This window comes from Phoenix dactylifera, chromosome 12 (genome assembly GCF_051530095.1).
Source record: "Phoenix dactylifera cultivar Ajwa chromosome 12, Ajwa_hap1_PhDact_Kaust_v1.1, whole genome shotgun sequence".
In the NCBI taxonomy this organism is placed as follows: domain Eukaryota; kingdom Viridiplantae; phylum Streptophyta; class Magnoliopsida; order Arecales; family Arecaceae; genus Phoenix; species Phoenix dactylifera.
Window position 1 is genome coordinate 25,795,652 of NC_143201.1, and position 21,397 is coordinate 25,817,048.

The 21,397-nt window shown below is 40.7% G+C and overlaps 1 protein-coding gene, 1 long non-coding RNA gene and 1 pseudogene across 39 annotated transcripts; 1 reads left to right on the forward strand and 2 right to left on the reverse strand.

Annotated features, from left to right (window-relative positions):
* Window positions 1-960: 960 nt before the first annotated feature.
* On the reverse strand, window positions 961-1,972 carry LOC148700509 (uncharacterized; annotated as a pseudogene).
* A 5,701-nt stretch (window positions 1,973-7,673) lies between these two features.
* Window positions 7,674-12,634, forward strand: LOC103709674 (putative inactive receptor kinase At4g23740). Of its 3 annotated transcripts, XM_008795319.6 has the most exons (4): window positions 8,514-8,724; window positions 8,847-10,572; window positions 11,605-12,218; window positions 12,403-12,634. In XM_008795319.6, exons 2-4 carry the CDS (start codon window positions 9,312-9,314, stop codon window positions 12,406-12,408), a joined length of 1,881 nt encoding a protein of 626 aa, XP_008793541.2. In that variant the 5' UTR covers window positions 8,514-8,724; window positions 8,847-9,311; the 3' UTR covers window positions 12,409-12,634. The 3 variants fall into 3 exon arrangements, with proteins under 3 accessions (XP_008793471.2, XP_008793541.2, XP_008793397.2); XM_008795249.5 differs by having other exon boundaries at window positions 7,674-8,724; window positions 8,908-10,572; window positions 11,605-12,634; XM_008795175.6 differs by having other exon boundaries at window positions 8,515-8,724; window positions 11,605-12,634.
* LOC120111925 (uncharacterized) lies at window positions 11,529-21,132 on the reverse strand. Of its 36 annotated transcripts, none has more exons than XR_015972381.1 (5): window positions 20,714-21,132; window positions 19,476-19,527; window positions 16,782-16,997; window positions 14,298-14,448; window positions 11,529-14,198 (listed from the first exon to the last, which is right to left on the reverse strand). It is a non-coding gene; the product is annotated as an uncharacterized LOC120111925 (long non-coding RNA). The 36 variants fall into 36 exon arrangements; XR_015972383.1 differs by lacking the exon at window positions 16,782-16,997 and having other exon boundaries at window positions 11,529-14,025; window positions 14,138-14,198; window positions 20,586-21,132; XR_015972380.1 differs by lacking the exons at window positions 11,529-14,198; window positions 14,298-14,448; window positions 16,782-16,997 and adding exons at window positions 17,207-17,335; window positions 18,025-18,065; window positions 20,401-20,509 and having other exon boundaries at window positions 18,904-19,527; window positions 20,586-21,132.
* Window positions 21,133-21,397: the final 265 nt, after the last annotated feature.

A 21,397-nucleotide genomic window follows, 5' to 3' on the forward strand; every position in this document is an offset into this window, starting at 1 on the left:
TTCAGCATCTGCATTCGCTGATGACTACTCTTTCTAACAGTTCTGTTCATCCAAGTTTATCCACACAACTCACAAACATCTACAGAAATTCTGGAAACCTTTTTCTTAAAGGAAAAATATCCTGTACGGCTTCAAATTATTTGTGCATGTAAGAAAACGCAACTGCATAGTCTGATACACAAAATATTAAGTTGAGATATGATCGCCTCCGCTTATTGTAAAACATTGAAAAAATATTTGGTAAAGGTTGCCTATCAGGGATGGATTATTTTCGTTGCATTATAAAGAACACACACCAGTCCATGAATGGATATCCTGTATATGGTCTGTGGAGACTAAACATTTATATTGATGCACTCCTAAACATTGTTATCAACTGATGCACTCCTAAACATTGCATCAAGCTAAGCATCTTATCAACTGATATATGCACTGTTATCAACCAGACCAAACATTTATACTGATGCACCCCTAAACATTGTATTTCAAAGAATATCTCATGGAACTTCCATAGAACCAGAAAAAGAAACACTACTGTCAACTGGAACAATAGATGAAGGAATAAAATTGATTTTGCGCATGCGCTGTATAAACGTCTAATAACAAATCGGGCTGACCTTTGTGAGACAAGTGATCCCTAAGCACAAATTATTACAACAATGGACATTTCTTTTAAATGGTTATCCTACCCTCTTCTTATATTTATAACAACAAATATTCCATCAATTTTTGACATACATTAAATTTTCCAGCAGCATAATTTGCTTGGTGAATCAGCCCTGCTTATCTAGTATTATATCCCAGATTGTTTAGAAAAATAAGAAACCTGCAAACAAGGTTCCCAATCAGGAATAAAGCATCAAATTAAGGCTGAATTGAAGATATAAAAGAAACTTATACATGGCATATTTAACATCATTTGTCCAAAACTCAGCGTGAGATATGTCGTGCAGGATATCATCATAAACCAAATATGTGGTCATTTGAGCTGAAAATGGAATTGCTGAACTGCCTAGTATTCAAGTCCCCACGATCCAGGGCAGAACTAAATCGATCTAGCCACTGAGTCGGATTTGGGTTTTCAGTCTCTTCCACCCAATCCGAGGTCATGTCTATTTCATCAAGGACAATAGGATCCACATCTGCTGGCTTTCCCCTTAAACGAAGCTTGAGATTGTAGTGAACATAGAGAAGATAGCTCATTGTCTCCTTATCCAGCCTATTACGCTTTTCCTAGTGAATCTGCTGAACTGTGCTCCAGTTTCTCTCGATGGTAGAAGTACTGCAAACTTGACTAAGTATTCTAACAGCAACACGTTGTAGACCAGGCGCTGAATCACCATACTTTTCCCACCACATTCCTACGTGTGTAAACATCAGCACAATTAATACCATAACAGTAATGTACAATCAGATTTCAGAATTGAAACTGAAAAATTAGTGAATACATACCAGGAGAGGTGGTAGTGCGTGCTTCTCTAGCTAGATTGGAGCCAAACATCCCTTGTGCCTTTCTAAACACAAATATTGGAGCTGTGATATCATGCCTCGGTTCAGGAGTTGGCAGTAGTTTATCCAGAACAGCAATGAACTCCTCTTTAATGATTCCAAGAAATTTAACTTCTGGATTGTACTGAATGCTAGGTTTCAGGTATGCTGCTGCTGCATGGAGGGGTGAATGAAGCTGATTTTGCCACCATCTATCAACTATGTCCAGAAATATCTTACATTTCCTTTTATCCATTATGGAGTAAGTCCTTATCGAGTCCTTTGCCTTGGTCATGGACTCATATAGAACCAATTAAAGGCTTCCCTGCTGAGACATCCCACAGAACTTTCAACAGTGGTTCAGAAACGGCTGCAATTTCTTCTACTGCTCTCCAAAATTCAATGTCGTTGAGGATGCCAATGCAAGCCATACTACTGGGCAAGGATTGCTGTGCCGGCACCAGGCTCCAAACCGGTTGTCTAGCGGCATAGGTCGGTACGACCACGTGCTTTATCGAGCTTATACCGACACAATAAAAAAGACGAAGGAGAGAGAGAACAGGAGAGCGAAAAAGAGAGAGAGAAAGATGAGGAGATTGAGAGAGGTCAACGAAGAGCCGACGGAGGGCCGGGGAGTCACCATGCGGAGGAGGCGGAGGCCGGAGAGCGGCCGCGGAGGAGGCGGAGGAGGGGCTCCGCCTCCGGTCCCCTATTTCATTCGAAACAGGAGCCCCGAAGCGGAGCCTCTCTTTCGTCTCATCCGCACGGCGGCTCTTCAGCCTCCATCTCCTCCACTGGCCGGCTTTTTAAAAAAAAATAAATGAAATCGGCAATAAATTTTTCGACTTTCACTTAAAAATTTTAATATTAGTACTATAGCCTTTTGTCAGATCCTTTATAATGCTAAATGACTTATATCACATATTGCTTTCGTACAAGATGGTCTTCCATCCTCTCTTCAGACCAATCGACATGAACCTAAAATTCCTCTTTACAGGGTCTTCTCTGGCATGTTTCGCAATAATTTGCTTCTGCTGCTAAGTCAATTCCAATTTTTGAGTCTTATCGCCACAACCACATTAATATCTCCATCACTACTATCTCAGATACTGCTTTGTTGTCCAACATTCCAATCCACGCGATAATGCTAGTCTTATGTTATACAAAAGTTCTGCAGTTTCAACAGTATACAAGAATCATAGAACACTATATAGCCACTTCTCTGCTTCATCCACATTACTTGAAACCTTTGAGCGATCAGCATTTACCCTTCCATCCCTTGATTATATATATATAAAAAAAAGATAACAACAATATTCTTAATTCAATATTCCCTAAGTTAACTGCTCCTCAACTCCACATGTACTTCCAATAAAGTCGCAAGCCATGTATATGTTCTGGTCAAGCATTTCCTTTTAGAATAAGCACTATCAAGAATTTTTCCTTCTAGTATCCAATTAGATGATCATCACTTCCTTGATAATTGAATAGCAAAAAATCATCTGACAAAATAAAGATAGATTGCAGCACACGTTTATCAAGGAAGATGATGCCATTGACATCAACCCCCTGCCCTCCTAGATCAGCACCATTATGATATTCTGTAATTTTGTCACCTTAAGTAAGAAAATCACCTTAATGGTTGACCAAAACATGAACCAGTTTGGGCTTTCCAAAATCTTTATCGCTTATCTAATGATTACGACTCCTAGTGCAACTTAATATGTATATCTTTGTTATGTAAATCATAACTAGTCTTTAAATTGAACTTTCAAAAATTCATCTACCAAGCCACCCACTCTGTCACATGTCCACATTTCCCTAAATCTCTTTGAAGAAAAAAAAAATGATAAGATCATGAGACAGTGTGAGACATCATCTTTAATTTCTCTTCATCCGTCAATGTAATGAAAGCTAAATTGTGTCCACCGTCATCACCATCATTACTTTAATCAGCTGCTTAATTAATATAACCCACTTCAATTTGGTATTAAAGTATAAACGGCAGCATTCTGTCCTATTTTTAAACTAAAATAAAAAAGAAAAATATAACCTAAACGTTATCCTAAACTGTGTCCATTGCCATCACCGCCATCACTTTAATCAATGGATTAATTAATATGACCTACTTCAGCTTGGAATTAAAGTGGAAACAGTAGTATTTTGCTCCATTTTTAAACTAAAATAAGAAAAGAAAAATATACCTGAGCTCCCTCTTTTTCCTCTATTTAATCACAATTTTTACCTTTGACAAAAATATAAAAGTCTTCATCCATAAACTTTAAAAATCTCTGATGTAACATGAGTAAAAATGGCAACAGAAAATAAAAAAAATGCTAGAAATTTGCATGAAATGAAAGAAAATTTATGTACATAGCCCAAAGAAAAAAGCACTAAAACCAGAAGCAAGTAGAGAAGAAGTAACGGTAGAGTACACCGCCCTTTTATACAAGGGGAAGGGTTTGAGGGAGAGTAAAAAGATGCTCATAAAATATTACAAGATTTCAGCCCCTAGTTTTTTCTTTTTTTCTTTCTCCCCTCCTGTCCTATCTCATATAATATATGTACGAATATATCTAATAAAATCAGAAAACAAAAGATAATGGAGTGCTGGAGGCAACTCCCCCTCTTTAGCCGACAAGGTGCTCCCAAAATAGTTAGCTACATAAGCGACTATCCAATCTGCAGCTTCGTTGGCCTCTTTAAAAATATGCTTGGCCTGAAAAGCCATACCATCCCTCGTCATCATCAAAATGTTTCGAAAAAAAGGGTGGTCTGAGCTCACATCCTTTAGACCTCCTGGATCCAACTGATCACCGTGGCCGAGTCACCCTCGGTTTTAATCTATTCTTGTTGGAGGGCTGTCGGATGGGTGGGGATGCCCATAATTCGATGATATATAGACTCGTCCAGGGGAAAGGAGGGGATGGAGCCTGTGGTGCTGCCATCTGTCCTCTCACTGTGGTGCTCTGTATCACGATTACCGCAATTGAGAGTTAGCCGCTGGATTACGTCCAAATTAAGAATGAAAGAAATGATATGGAATAATGGGCCTGAAAGCTAATGCACCTGCTTCGGAGTTCGGATGATGTGCGCCGTTAGATCGTACAATAGTTGCAGATGATGCTTTGAGATGTGTATGTGGCATGATCCAGCGGTTGACGTTGCAAAAGAAAGTCCATTTTTTTCACGCGCAAAGATACAATCCGAACCCTGTCCGCAAGGCTAGATGCGCATAATATAGATTCTTATTCAATTATATTCATCGAACAGTTTTGCTAAAATCCAAGAGGAAATAGATACGTTAGAATCTTTGGTCAGAAACAATAAGAGTTTCTTCTCCTATGATGAATTGGAAATGTTCCTCCTGCGGTCGTTTAACTAACTTGACCTCAATCTTCAGACAATCCAGCCCAAACTCATTAGCCTTAAAAGAGATTTTATGGAACCTTATATGGTCCGTTTATGAAATTTGGATCTTTGAAAACCTAATTGGCCTCAATTATTAGCTAGAGGGTCCGATTTGCCCTTAACTTTGGGAACATCGTTCTATATTCTAGACTCTAGTCAACCTCTTGAAAGTCAAATCAACTCACTTAAATCATCCTACATGATCAAATTATTTGGGAGCCACATGGCCTACTAGTTATGAGAAGCTCAAGTGCCATCAAAGAACTGTGCCCACTGGAATTGCACCTCTGCTTACACCTTTTTTTCATGTTTGTCTGGAACAAGACAAATTTATAGAGATTCCCCTATTTTTCTATCTAGCTTCGCGTAATCACCTTAACCATTTTAGGCAATCTTTTTATCCTTACATACCTTTTACACTTACATTTAAGCAATTCCTTTTTCTGTCCTTCACACTCTTCAGACCTTTTGAAGATAATCTTATGTCTGGAAGCCCTTAACTAGCTTTGGGCGAGCATATGCTATCCTCTGGCATCTTAATCCACCCTCTTGTTTTTTTTTTTTTTTTTGCTAAAGAAAAGGAGGGGGAGAGGAAACCTCACCCGCGTAACAGCTCCTACTGGACCCTCCTTCCACCAGAAAATATTTGATGTGGGTAGAAATTTTGCTCATACCCTCTCCGACCCGTGGGTCACCCCACGTGTGAGTACGTCACCCTAGCGCCATCTCAGTGACAGCTGGACCAAATAATATTCCCACCGAGCGTGTCCAGGCGGGGGGCATCCGGTCTCCAACATTTAATCGACGCCCGCGCGTTTCGAATCTGGACTGCGCTGGTGGAAGCAAAACCCCTCTTGTTTCAATAGCAAGAATTCGGTGATGCATTTAGCTAAATCTTGACTTTTCCCCATGAACATTAACGGTACCCATGGTCTATCCATACACCTCTTTATTCATACATGCTTTTGTCCCAACATCCTTTTCTCCCTTTCCTTTCACCTTCATCCCTAAATGCTTCTAATCCACCCTTTTATATGTCCTTTATTTTACCCTTTGAGGTGAGTTAATGTTGTCTTCATTATTCCACGCCCATCCTTTATTCCAAAGGATTCAATCTCACTCATACGCTTACCTTAATTTTGATGTTTCTTCTCCTGACTAATTTCCGGAGATGTGGTTGATTAAAACCATTACATATCCTCCATTACACCCCCACCTCTTCCTTTGTCTAAGCGCTTCATAGGATTCTTTAGAGCTATGTTTTTATGGTAGATCAGATATTTAGGAAACAAAAATTATCCAATCCTTCACATAAATTCCAGGATCTCCCAATGCAAGATATATTTTTTAATGGAACAAGACATGCCATTCAGGTAATCAAAACACAATTTTGATATATTATCGACAATAAAACAATATTACTAAATCACACAGTATCTATGATAGTTACCTATATGCTCCTTTTTTTTTCCTGATAGGCATCTAAGAGAATTTTTATTTGATCCATAATGGTACCACCATGTTGGTTTGAAGTTCCTAATATTTTGTTCAAATCAATAGCATATCTGAGTTGGTACTGAATGTAGTGGAAGGAGGCCTCATCATAGTATAATTGTGACTTATATATTTTTTGCTGGAAGAAAGTGAAATGTATGTTCATTGAAAATCTTTGATAATATATGATACATAGGTAAGTTACAAGTTATCATTTCCAAAAGTAAGCATATATGTTTGTATGCAAAGGGTTTCTTTTAGATCTGACATGGATTTTGCATTTGAATTGTTTGAATGGATCGAACCAACTAAATGCTCAACTTTATGTAAGGATATTTACTTACTAATTCAGAAATCATTTCATCTTGTTCGACAAATTAAGTTTATCAATATTTTTGTTTGTCAAGGTATAAGAAGTTTGAGGAGTCTCAATTAGGTAGAAGTATCTCATGTTGAAAAATTTACTCTACAAAGTTTTCTTTTTTGAGATGGTGCTCTTAAAGCGCTTTAAGAGAAAGAGGGGTGGGGGTGGATATTAAGAAAGAAAATTATTATATAAACTTTTGCCTAAAGTTTTCGATGTATTAGCCGATTTGGGAAAAATAAACAATATATGACATCAATAAGCTTCATTTTCCTATTCTTCTACCAAGGATCTCATTATATTTAAAATTTTGAAATCGGACATGAAAATTGGCCAACCATAAGTCTCATAAATATTGACAGTGAATGGAATTAGGGACTTTGATCCGTAACTAATCCAAGTTCATCAAACCTGATCCTTTCTAACTTGGAACAATAAAATTTACAGAGGGAATGTTGCTATAAAATATCCCCAAGTAATCTAATTATCTCATTAAATTAGTAGAAAAAATAACTACTATTAATCTACAGTCACAAATTACGTTTTCTAATTTTAAAAATACATATGGGAGAGCACCATCACTAGTACGTGACTCACCTTTTCCATATCGTGACGTGGAAAATGATATTTAAAACAGATAAAACTATTTTTTTATTAAATACGGACCTTACGCCCAATTACTTTAGTCGTTCGATCCCGTCGTCGTTTCGAAGAGCCCACCGCCCGGACCGTCCAACCAACGAGCGATCAAAAAGACGAAGCCACCGCACATACGACCAAACGGAAGGATCGCGTCCATCACGTCTTTTACTGTCACCCTCGTGAATCCTTTACTTTGTCTCGACGAAACCGATCGGAGGGCTACAAAATTGCTGATGATCGCTTTTTGGACGGCTCCTAACGAAGACTCTGTTCCTTCCGATTGCGTGCGGTGTCACGGAGTCAACAACCGACCGTCTGATTATTGCTGCTAATTTGATCCATGATTTTGACTTCATTTTTTTCTCTTAAACTTTTTTTATTGGGTCACCGAACGATACTGACCTACCGACCACAGAATAGAATTATTGGCAGGGTTGAGCGGTGGAGACAGCGGGAGACAAGGGCCCCACCTCTGAGCCCGGGATGACGTCATTTCTCACGGAACAAAACAAAACTCACCCAACCATACCAACGGTTTCAGGAACTTCCCATATCCGTGAACCCCGCTGCCAGCTCGACAGCGTTTCATCGCCACTCGCCACCTTGGGTTTGATCAAGGTCGTGCGTCTGGTCGGGTTTAGCGCTAGGCAGATAGATGGCTCTGATTCGTTTAGCTGCGGTTATTTGTGAAGTTGATGATCAGATGGAGGTAACGGTCAGGAGAAGGTATTGCATGGGGAAATAACGGCAGGGGTATTATGGTCCGCTGCTTATTAAAGCGCGCCAAACCTAGCAGGCGGCAAAGCGGGCAAATTGGCCGAAATGAAAGCGGGGTGTTAATTCCGATTTTGACCGTTGATATATGAGATAAATCGTACTATTGTACAAGTCAAACTTGAAAAGCTGCGCATAGTTTATTGACCAAATCTACTTTCTTCTCAGGATTTAAAAATCGAAAGCTGAGTCGCCTTTCCACATCAGCAGGAGCTTCAAATGAGTCCGGGAAGAGGCGGTAACTGCAAGTTTTCGCAAAAATAGAAATTTCTTTTATCAAAATAGCCATTAAAAAGAATTAATTTATTTACCGCACATATTGCGTTACGTAACCTCAATTAAAGTCCTGAGCTCCGCCCCTCTAAGCCTTACCCCGGTCGCTCTACCGCCAATTTTCGCCCGAGAAACGATAAAGCTATCGCCCAATTCGAAGAACCCTGGGGAGCTCTGCTTTTTTTTCCCCTCTCCGTCGTTTTTCGCCACCTCGAGCTGTAACTAGAAGCTCAGATATGGTGGCGGATTGGAAGCGGTTCCACTGCCCTCCAACTCAGGTTTTCTTCTCCTCTCATCCCTCCGCGTTTCTCTCCCCCCTCACATGGCGATCGACACTCCTCCATATTAATTTGCCCTCGTTTGTTTCTTTTTTCTTTTTCTAATCTTAATTCGCCATTAGCGCTTCCTCTCCCTTGGTGTCAACGGTTCCCGGAATAAATGATTGCATTCATTGCCCCCAGCTTGCGTCGCATGGCCGTTCCCGAAAGCAAGCTTGGTCAGAGTGCTCTTTACTTGCGTCGCGGTGACGCTTCTTCTCACCCTTCAACTGACGACGAAGAAGAATTCTCCTTCCAAGGCTCTGGTACTGCATCCCCGGTTTGATCTCCACGGGACGGTGAGAGTTGAATCTTTTTTTGTACTCGGGTTGGAGGACGGCAGCCAATCTGTCAGTGAAAGGAAAGGGAGAAAAAGTCGAGAATTTGAATTCCTGTTTACTAGGGCGGAGGCACTGCAGTTAAAAGCAGCCATTTCAGCCTTTCTTTTGTTCTTTTTTCGATCTGTTTGATTTATTTTTTTTTGGAAGGAAAAAAAGAAATGTCCTAGGCTTGAGAGAGGACTCGCTTGATCTGAATTCTAGAGAGGAATGGAGGAAGCTAAGCTGGTGGTTTCAGCGACAGCGATTCTATTGGTCTGCTCGGCGGCGATTGTTTCGCGAGGAGCCGCCGAACCGGTGGAGGACAAGCAGGCACTGCTGGATTTCATCTCGCGGGTTCCTCCCCGGCGCGCCCTCAACTGGAGCCCCTACACCTCGGTCTGCGACAACTGGCGGGGCGTCGCGTGCAGCGGCGACCGCGCCCGCGTGGTGGCCGTCCGATTGCCCGGGGTCGGCTTCAACGGCCAGATCCCGCGCGACACCCTCGGCCGCCTCACGGCGCTCCAGGTCCTGAGCCTCCGCTGCAACGGCCTCTTCGGCCCCATCCCCGCAGACTTCGCCAACCTCGCCGCCCTCACCGGTCTCCACCTCCAGCTCAACAGATTCTCCGGCCCCCTGCCGTCGGACCTCTCCGCCTGGAAGAATCTGACGGTCCTCGATCTCTCCTTCAACGCCTTCAACGGCTCCATCCCGGCGTCCCTCTCCAACCTCACCCAGCTTTCCTCCTTGAACCTCTCCAACAACTCCTTCTCCGGCGAGATCCCCGATCTCCAACTCCCGAATCTCCAGCTCTTGAATCTCTCCAACAACCACCTCAATGGAAGCATCCCTAAATCTCTCCAGACATTCCCGAATTCCTCTTTCTCCGGCAACCATCTCTCCCCGATTTCTGCCTCGACCCCGCCGCCGTTGCCCCTTCGCTCCCCTTCCCCTTCCCCTGCGCCGCCGCTTCCGAGAACGAAAGCTGTCCACAGGCTCGGCGAGTCGACGATTCTTGCAATTATCATCGGCGGCTGTGCTGTAATTTTTGCGGTGATGGCGTTGTTTCTCTTCCTCTGTCGCTCGAACAGGGATGCTGATGGCGTGGTCTCCGGGAAGGGATCCAAAGGGTTTCGGTCGCCGGAGAAGGCCATGGCCGGAAACCAGGACGAGATCAACCGGCTGGTGTTCTTTGAGGGGTGCACGTTTGCTTTCGACCTGGAGGATCTGCTGAGGGCTTCGGCGGAGGTGTTGGGGAAGGGGACGTTCGGGACGGCGTACAAGGCGGTTTTGGAGGACGCGACGACGGTGGTGGTGAAGAGGCTGAAGGAGGTCGGGTTCGGGAAGAAGGAGTTCGAGCAGCAGATGGAGGTGGTCGGGAGCATCAAGCACGAGAACGTGGTGGACCTGCGGGCGTATTACTATTCCAAGGATGAGAAGCTCGTGGTGTATGATTACTTCAGCCACGGCAGTGTGGCTTCTTTGTTACATGGTATGGTTCTCTTCACTTTGTATTGTTATTGCTTTATTTTGGAATGATAATGTGATAGAGAAAATTATAATGTACATAAAATAAAGGGTTGAATGATTCTAATCTCACTCTTTCTGATAGTTATTTGATATGCTGATTTTTTTCTGCTTGATTAATTAGATTGATTAAGATTTTGATAATATCTTCATCTCGCGTGTTGTAATTTCGACCACTCAATCAAGTTGGATTTGGCTGAATTTGTTCTTTAGTTTGCAACTTAAAATCGTGTCCTTTTTTTTTTAAAATCCTCTTATCGCTGATGGCTTCTTTTGATTTAAGACAGTATTTTTCTTCTTCTCTAAATTCAGTAGAGGAAAATCATCTTCCTTTGCTGTAGTGGGCAAGCCAAGCTAGTGATGTGGTTTGCAGCATGTTAACCCTCGTGATTATTTATTTTTTTGAGAACATTTTCGATATGCATGTGAAGCCTTGAACCACTTATGTTGGCCACCATTCTCTTCGCATCAGGGATGATGGGAGCTCTCTTAAGAATTTCTAGCGCTTCTTGATGCAAACCATAGAACTCAACAATGCAATATGGCTAGATATTGTCCTTATATTTATGGTTCTCGTCTGACATCATCCATTACACTTTTATGTTCAGAAATGATTAAAAACCTCGGCACACACATGGCTGGTTGGAAGATCGTTTACCGTATATGCACTGCATTTCGAAATTTAATTCTAGAAAAACAAAAAAACATTCACGCACTGCTTGTTGTTGGGGTGTGGGTCCTTGTATTGCTAGGAACTTCAAACTTTCAATCACTGCTAACTTGAAGACTATATGTTCTCTACTTAGTTTTTTGAAGGTGCAAACTTGTAAAGAAATTAGCATGTTTAGAAGCTTCCACGTAATACGCTAGTTAGTTTTATGTCTTGATCAAGACCCGATGCAAATGAAAAACTGCAAGATGTAAATAACATTTTATGTTATATATTCGTTTTGAACAGCCGTGCTCCATACGGTTCATTTACTCTCTTGTTCTGCAGGAAAAAGAGGGGAAGACAGGACACCTCTAGATTGGGAAACTAGATTAAAGATAGCCATTGGTGCCGCAAGAGGAATTGCACGCATCCACACTGAGAACAACGGCAAACTTGTTCATGGGAACATAAAATCATCCAACGTCTTCCTCAACAGCCAGCAATATGGCTGTGTCTCTGACCTTGGGCTGACGTCCTTGATGAACCCAATGATTCCTCCTGTGTCCCGGACTGCAGGATATCGTGCACCAGAGGTGGTCGACCTGCGAAAAGCGACACAAGCTTCAGATGTTTACAGTTTTGGTGTGCTCGTGCTGGAACTTCTCACAGGGAAGTCCCCCATCCAAATAAAAGGTGGGGGTGATGAGGTGGTCCACCTAGTACGGTGGGTTCATTCCGTGGTCCGTGAGGAGTGGACTGCAGAAGTGTTTGATGTGGAGCTGATGAGGTATCCAAATATAGAGGAGGAGATGGTGGAGATGCTTCAGATTGCAATGACTTGTGCTGCTCGGATGCCGGATCAAAGGCCCAGGATGACAGAGGTAGTCAGGATGCTTGAGGATGTCAGAAGGTTCGATACTGGGAACCGGCCCTCATCAGAGGCCTCAACACCGCCAAAGGTACAGGCTGTAGCAGAAACTCTGGCCAACCCACAGTGAGGCCCTTATTGTTTCGACAGCATGCGGTCTTATTTTGATATATGTCCTTCCATGCTTGCACCATGGCTGGATTAGTAGAAAGGCATCATTGTGTGTTGTAGCATCTGTTCTAACTTTTCTTTCCTCAATCTTGATGCTTGTTCAGGATTAACTCAATGCAGTGAACGTTGTAGTTTTTAGGGTTCATTGAAGATGAGGGTCGTGCCTTGATCGGAGATGGGTCTGGTAGTAAGTCGCATAGCCCTGCAAATGTCTTTTGGTCCTTGGTTACAGAAGTATCAGAATGCTTCCCTCAATGTAAAGGTTACCCTTGTAGTCGTACGAAAGGGCTAGTTTAAGAGTGCAGACTGAATTCAAATGACATTTGTCTTTGCCTACTTCGCAATCCTCGTCATGATCGGCGATGAAATCTCAGCATGTTTTGTTGCTATCCTTCAACGATAATATTTTTTCCCCGTACAAAAAAGTACTCGTGTATATTGAAGCAATAATTTGATGCATATTGAAGCCTTGAAACAGAAGCGAGAAGACCTGACATTTACGGATTCAAGAAAGCTGCACTATTCATTTTCAGAGATGCTCCTGCCTGAAATCTACACAAAAACGAACAAATTAAACAAAAACAAAAGTTCCATGCGAATTGAAGGTTTTGATCATCTTGTGGAAATGGAAGATTATTTTGAGCATGAGCAACCGAGTTTTTGCGACAGTTTTAATCATTGTTCTGTTGTAATTAGAATACTGAGACTTACTAATGAATTTAATTAAAGATTTCTGTCTCAAAACATAATTTAAGTAGAGATTCTTGGTATACACCAGCAGTGGAGCATTCCCTCATAATTCTTGATCGCTAGTCCAAATTGCATTTTTCGTTTTTCCGGACACTTCTTTGCTTCATTCAGGAATAAGATCAAATATTAAGGAACTTTTCCACAAGTCCACAATATCTTAGGACACTTATTTTGCTATTCTTCAAGATAAGACATCGAATATAGAGTAACCAAAGCCAGTTGAAGTGAAAAGTCATTTCTGTTACGGTGTTACCTTTTTGCTTCACCACAAGATTATTTTGATATATTTTGAAAACACCAAAGAACCTGAAGCAGAGAACATTTTCAATGGAGGCGAGACAGAGAGAGAGAGAGAGAGCATGGTGGTCCATTCGCTGCATTCCTGTTGGGATTTTCAGGGAAAGTTGAAAGCTTGACATCACACCCCAAAGTTAGGCTATAAAATGTCACACCAGGTCCTAGAAACATAAAACAGGAATTGACAATATAGAAATCACCGAAAGGCAATAAAGCGTGAGGCATATATGACTTCAACCAGTTACGTATATTCTATGAGCATGGCAGAGTTGAAAGGATCTTGAGCTTACAAGAAATTCAGCAAACCGTCAATGGTGACTATTAGTGGGTTTAGACAACCAGATTTCATCCTACCTTTCCGGTAAATGTTATTAGATTAAGTAATGGTGCGAGTATAATTTGCTCAGTAATTAACATAATGTACTTATTCTTGAAGCTTTAGCATTCGATTGCCTTCTACATCTTGTTGTGATCTTCCATCCTCTGCTTCTACAAATTCTTCCCCTCCCTAAGATACAGCAGGACTAAACTTTCACATGGCAAGCTGGTTAAATTTTCATCTCAACTAATTTATTTGGGGTCTCAAAACTTCTTGGTGAATGCCTTCGGCGTAAGATTGGCTTGTTCATTGCTTCCCTATGTTACATTGTCCATTAGTATGTTGGAACTCTGTCTTTACACTGCATTGAATGTGGAAATGTACAAAATGTTTCGGTATGCTGCTTCTTTTTAAGAGATACAGCAGGGTATGCTACACTTTAGGGAGAGACACGCAAAGCAACGGCATCTTACAAAGTGAGTGCATTTGTCGGTTGAGATCACCAGAAGGGAGGATGAAGGAAAAACTGGAAATCTAAGCAAGAGAAAAATACAAGAAACTAGAATATATTCAGAGTGCCAAGAAAAGATACAGAACATAAGAGAAAAATGACATTATGCAGTACAATCTTACCATCAAGAACAGCATCTGAGGTCACTAAAACTAGTTGATCTATATGATTCGTTCCTCTCATTCTAGTTCATCTGCACATGGCATCTATGATGCAGATTTGAGCTTTAACCAACATAAGCACACCTTGTGGTTGCTTTATGTCCAGCTTCATCTGATTAAAAAAAAAGTGACTGACAAAATGAATTATAACCCTTACTCAGGCATAAAATATTAGTTTGAAAGCCCAACCAAGAGCTCCATAGTTTTCAAGCATAGAAAGGAAATTTTTTCACAAGGGCCTTGAAATACCTAAGGGGAAAAAAGTGATTGTGGAAAGGGATCTTAGTATCTATGATCTCTGCAAAGAACAAAAAAGAATATTACAAAGATTTTCTGATTAAAGTCTATTTTCTTGTGTTTGATCTGAAATCACAACAGGTGCACTTGATTCCCATGGTTAGACCTAGTAGAAATCTCAGGCTTAGAAAAGAAGAAATATGTCTAATTGAAAACAAAGAGAGATATCATGACATGGTCCAGAAAGTTGCCAAAATGGGTCTCTAGGGTTTGATCTGTTGCAGTTCATAACAATCTCAGACCAATCCAAGGAGAAGGAGAAGAAAGGAAATACAAGATTAGATGAAAACTTTTGTCCTCAAGAAGCCTAAAAGATTAAGAAAACTGGAGACTCATGCACAAACAATAAAGAATTGATATATTTTGACATCATCAAAAAAAGAAAAAAAAAAAAGAAGAAGTATAGCGAAAGAAACCTAAAAGCACAGCCACTTTATGGGGCTGAAGAAGCTTGATAATTTGGAAAAAAAAGGTACATATTTGAATGCACATTGTTTAATAATTCAGCAAATCAAACTTATAAAAAAGGAGGATCAGACCAGGAAAAAAAGGCAAAAAGATATAACTAGAGTAAGGCAAAACTAACAAAAGAGAAGAATCATACATAAAACAAGTAATAACCAAAAGGAATGTTAAAGCATATATACAAATCAAGAAAAATAAAATACTTGAATACAAAAATAGGAATACCAAAATCATCCTCGCTCTAAAAGAAAGAAAAATCCAGAAAAAAATATATGGAAAGAAGCTTAAAATAAGAAATATGGGATTGAAGAAGCTAAATCATATTCTCAGCTTAAGACAATGATTTAATAATTCAGTTAAATAAATTTATCAAAAAGTATGAATCAAACAAAAACATATCACTCATATAGGACAAAGCTGATCAAAGAAAAGATCAAATCAAAAGCAATCAATACCCCAAAAAAAAAATGAAAACAAGAATACACAAAGAAAAATTAAATAAAAATAAAAAATGAAATATATATAATTTAAAAAGATTAATAAAAAAAAAATCACTAGAAGATATATGACACAACTTTTAAAAAAGAAAGGAATCATTTTATGGAAATCTAGAAGCTGAACCATTCAGAAATAAAACACAATAACTATTGATTATTCTTAGTATTTTCTATTTGCATCAAAGTTTCCATGGATAAGAAGCATATAGTTTACAACTTGATCAATGATACTCGCAAAGATCACAACTACAAGATAAGAGGGCCTTTCTCCAGTCACCCAATTCATTCAGCAAAGGCAAGTTGTGAATTGGTTCGAATAGAAAACATTTGCATTATGGTTCTGTTCTATATGAAAAATAAGGATATGTTTCTATACCACCTTCTCCAAGTTTCCCTTTATGTTTATTTTAATTCACACCTCTGACCATGGGAAAGCCAATAGCAACTAGTCCACAAAACTTCATATAAGGGATACCAAAAGAAACAAGCAGTCAGCTGTCAAGTATCAAGTGAAAGGATCCATCACGCAAAATGGAAAGGAATCAAGTTAGTTTGCTAATAACATCCTTAATTTGTTGTATTTTACTTTATAAGAAATGAAATTTAAATTAGTGTAGTAGAAAGAACATCCTCATAACCTATTAAAACAGTAGAAATCTATTGCATGATATTCCCAACATAGATGGCCATTCACAATTAGAAGTTGTTAATCTTTACCAAACTTCACATAAAATTTGATAAGGAGATAAATATTAACCAAAACTGATAACCACTCAGTTAATTAGCAGAACTACGAAATCATCAGTGCAAAGGTTCCCTACCATATATTATAATAAACAACAATTTCAATCTGGAATACTGGGTGGGTATATACCTTCAAAAAAAGGCATGCAGAGGTATCATGGTCAGTGATCCCTAATGCAAGCACCAAAGTTAGGTGAAGAAGAATATCAATCATTATATGTTGGATGATGCATATAGCTCAAATAAGTACATAATAACAGGAAGTATTAAGTGCTTAAGATCTGAGGAATCATAACGTCAATTGACATGACACAGCCTGGAAATGTGTGCTATCATCAGGAGGTTAGTCCACAACAAGAAAATGACAACAAAGTGTGAATGTAATCAATTACAGAAGAACAAGACTACATTGCATGAGTTAATTACAAGAATCCAACGTGACCTGAATGTGAAATTCTGGTAGTCATTTTCGCAGATTTTCAGCAACTTTTCATCGTCCAATGCTATACAAACTGGGTGGAAGTTATGTTAATCACCTAATTCCTTCAACACCACTGATGTAGATCCCTGTATCCTCCCCTTGAAGCACACACATAGTTAGAATCATCGCAGATTGCTAAGGTTAATTGGTACATGCCAGCTTTAACCAGTCTTGTACCTATACATTATATTAATTTTCCACGTTAAGGCCATTTCAGTACGTATGTAGGGCACAAAATATGAGAAAATCATGCAAACTTATGAGGGCCTTATGTTTGTGTCACGCCCCGAACTCGGGGCCCGGGGCGCGAGCAGACGCCGCGCACCTGCAGGGCGGGCCCCGCAAGCACGCAAGGCAGATAAATCAGATCAACCGTCAATAACTAATTAAAGATAACTTCCAGTTTTCATATCAAATGTCCATATATACATAAGTCAAAAGAGAAAGTCAATATCCACTAGCTAATTACATCATGATCACTCTATCCCGTAATCCCCATAATCATATATCATCACCTGCAAAAATGTAAATGGTAGGAGTGAGCTAACAGCTCAGTAGGCAACATCATGCAATAAAGTCATCATATAACATGTCATGATGCATATAAAAAGCAGCTAAAACTCATGAATCCAAAAATTCACACGACAATCCGTAAATCCGATCCGAGACTCAAAATAACTCAACCGCATGACTACGGCCACATCACCCAGTGGCATGGTTACACCGAAGTGCCAATACAACTCTCCGAAGAGCCGCTCCACTGAGCCAACGCACCACTGTGCCGCACCCCCTGGTGCCAAACTCACGCTCCACTGAGCCGCTCCGAAGAGCAAAATGCACCCCTGTGCCGCCACTATTCTATCACCGGTGGTCGCGGTGTCAGAACTAGTTCCTCAGTACAAGTCGACAGGGCCAATGTATCATCCCATTGGCGGGGCCTAGACTATAGCCACGCGGATTTTTAAAATCAATAAATCAACTTTCCAACTCAAGTCATGAACAAACTCCCAATAGTACAGTACATAACAGTTTATGAAATTAAATATTAATTTCTAATTCTAACACATAATGACAATAATAATTTAATAGTTTATGAAATTAAATGCTTAATTCTAATTCTAACATATAATGCCAATAATAAATCATACATCAACATATGCATGATACATGTTAAAATTCTACTTTAAAGCAATAGGTCACCTACCTGGGTTCGCTTAAAATCCCTGCCACAGATATCACGAACCCCTGATTAAACATAAATATTAATTATTTAATTAATTTAGAAACATAATTTAAACTAATTCCAACCCCTTAAACTCCTAAGTTCAAAGATCCAATAATGGGTCCCCAAAATCGAGCATAGACCCTAAGAATAAATAGACTAAATCCCAAAAATCAGAATCCTTTAAATCCAAAACCAATTGTGGCCCAACACAGATTAGGCCCAACTGAACCAAACCAGATTACAGGTCCAGATCAGATCTTGGGCCCAAACCAACCCAGCCCACAGATCCAATTAGGTCCAACTCAGCCCAACACAGATCCCTAGTCCAACCCAAACCAGGTCTGATCAGACCATAACAAAACCCATTCATGGAATAGGTGGAACCGGTTCACAATTTAAACCCGGTTCAAAGTCTGGTTCACCCTTAACGCACGGATTACAAAGCAAGGAAAAACCCAGACCGAATAAAGAAGAAAAAGAAAGAGAAGAAGAAGAAGGAAGAGAAGAAGAAGAAGAAGAAGAAGAGGGAAAGGAAGAAGGGGGGCGGCGCTCAGTCAGCCGCCGCCGGCCACTCCACTGTCACGGCGACGGAAGGGAAGAAGAAGAGAAGAAGGAGAGAGAGAGAGGAAGAAAAGGGAGGAAAGAGAGGGAGACCGGGGCTGGAAGCCCGGCCCCCGTTCACCCACCTCCGGCCGAACCCGTTTCGGCCGGATTGACCCCGGCCGGCCACCGTCGGCCGGCCGAATCCCACAAAAAAAAATAAACTTCCCCGAAACAGGGGAAGTGAAACCCAATAATTTCCCCTTATTTCTCTCCCCTCAAATCTAAAAATAATAGTAACTATGTTGTCTTGCTCACCTCCGGTCGTCGACGAGTGGTTCCCCGGCGGCGATGGCGGCTCCGGCGATGACTACGGCTCCGGCGATCGTCTCAAGAAGAGGGAAAATGAGAGGAGGAAAGGATTCAACTCTCAAAGGGATGAGGGCTCCTTTGAGAGTTCACGAAGAGAGAGGGGGAGAGAGAGAGAGAGGGAGGGGGATTTGCGGGGGATCCGCTGGCCGTTCGGCCGGCGTGGTCATCGTGGTCACCCCCACAATGACCCAACTGAAGTCGGCACTCCTTGCCGACTTCAGTTTGTTGGGCCCTAGGACGGGCCCAATTCAGGTCTTCACAGTTTGTGTGCAATTGTCAGAACAACTGATGAGCAGCCAACTTCCAACTCAAAGAACATACCATTGAAACACAATTAATGGTCAATTTATCTTTTATCTTTTTACTTGAAGTTAACAGAAAAGTATATTATAACGAACTAATGAATAAATTCTGGCCAGAGAATCTTCAGATGTTTCCAAGGAACAAAAGAAATTAACCACCAAGATTACAACAAGGAGAGCAAGCACGAGAGAGGGAGAGAGAGAGAGAGAGATAACCTTTCCTTGGGAGCAGTTGAGACAACTTCCAGAGCCCTAGCATGGCCTCAACCTGGTGGGCAATGCCATTGAAGAGATCATAAGCAAAAGGAGGTGAGAGAAAAGTGAAAGCAATCGGAATTGAGGGCTTGGAAAGGGGGGAAATTGAGATTCAGAAGGAATTAGGCCCAAGGTGTTTCAGAATTGAAAGGGCAAAATATGGGAGACCTCAAATTATGGGTTTTGATAAGAGGTTTTAATACAGGAAAAAGTTGCATTACGTGAATACAGAATATGCATTCCATTCAGTTACAGCTACACAATTTTTGTTCTTTGCCTGGAACAATGGTGAACTTCACCAAGCATGAATGAAAGACCCATTAAGCAACGCTGCTTTTACTTAAGATTTCAGTCTGTACGGTGTGAAGTCTTCCATTGAAGGTTATCAAAATGCACACATGAGGTAATCCAATAATTTGCAGCCGTGAAAATCTTCCAAAAGCCAAAATAATTCCTTTTTTGAGAGAAAAGAAGGAATACTCACCTGCACTACAATTACCTAGGTCTAAATACATGGGGACGCACAATGTAAGACTCAAACCCCGACCCTTTGGTTGCCAAGCAGAGGGATGTGATCACTGGGACAATCCCCAGTTCACAAAAAGCCAAAATAAATAAAAGAAATCTAAAAATAGAAGGGCTTTCTGATCCAAGAAGAACAGGACATCACCGCCATTTTCAAAGTGCAGTTTCTAGGGTTTCAACTGAAGCAGTTCACAGCAATCTTGCATCACTCCAAGAAGAAGGAAAAGAAGGGCGGCAGGGTGACTGGTTATCTAGGTTTAGACCCGGAACCGATCTCAGATGTCTCGGATCTATAGAAAAAGAAAATAAAGAAAATAGATAGAAGGTTGTCTGATGGAAGACGAAGATAGAAAAAACATACGATGATTGTTTAGGGTTTTATCTGACAAAGGTTGTAGCTGCCTCAGATCAAGCAAGAAGAGAGAGAGGATATGCCAGAACAACAAAAGACGCCTATGAAATCGTCTGATCTGGCCAACAAACAAAAAAAATTGGTCTCAGAGATCGAAAGAAAGAGATCAAGAAAAGAGGGGCTTAGCATCAAACCTTTCCTTTCAGTCGTCGCATGGCAGTTTCTTTCCCCGAGCAATCGACGGATCTTGCCGAGAATCACAATGAATTAGTATCATAGCTCACGGAAAAGAGATCAAGAAAGAGATAGGTTGAGATCGGACCTTTTCTTGAGGGAAGGACGGTGGTAGCTATCGGAACCGGAGAGGAGGGAAAAGGGTAGAGCGGGCTTCAGAGGGAAGGGCATTCAAAAGTGGGGAGTACGACTTCACACCGGGATGGGGATATTTATAAGCGTGTTAAGGCGGTGCAGTCCCCAAATGAATGACTAATATGACATAGCCGATCATATAAATAAACTTAATAAAGTCGGCACCGCGATGCCGACTTAGTTTGAGATGTTTGGTGTCCTTCATAGGTCCTTGCTTGATCTATAAATTATCCTACAACCCTGAACTACAGAGTTGGGGTAAAGTCGGCATCGCTGTCTTTCTATTTGTAAAGAAGTATGTTATATATCGCATTACAATTATTTACAGGTACTTTGTTGAATTTAAATTATTTATAAGATCTTGGGATACAAGTTTCAGGCCTCTCATTGAAACATAACTTATGGGTCTCCAAATGACAAGCTTCATATGAAGTTAGTGGGACTTCACTCCACATGGAAACGCATTGAAACAAAATCAGTTTCAAGTCCCTGGCTCAATTATAATTTACTTATAGGTACCTTATTAGCAACACTTTGCATGCATCTTTGGACTTCACTTTGCAAGAAGATGAGTTGACTAAATTATTACAAGGCCCCTAATTGTATGTTAATTTGCCTACAATTCCCTGACTTATAA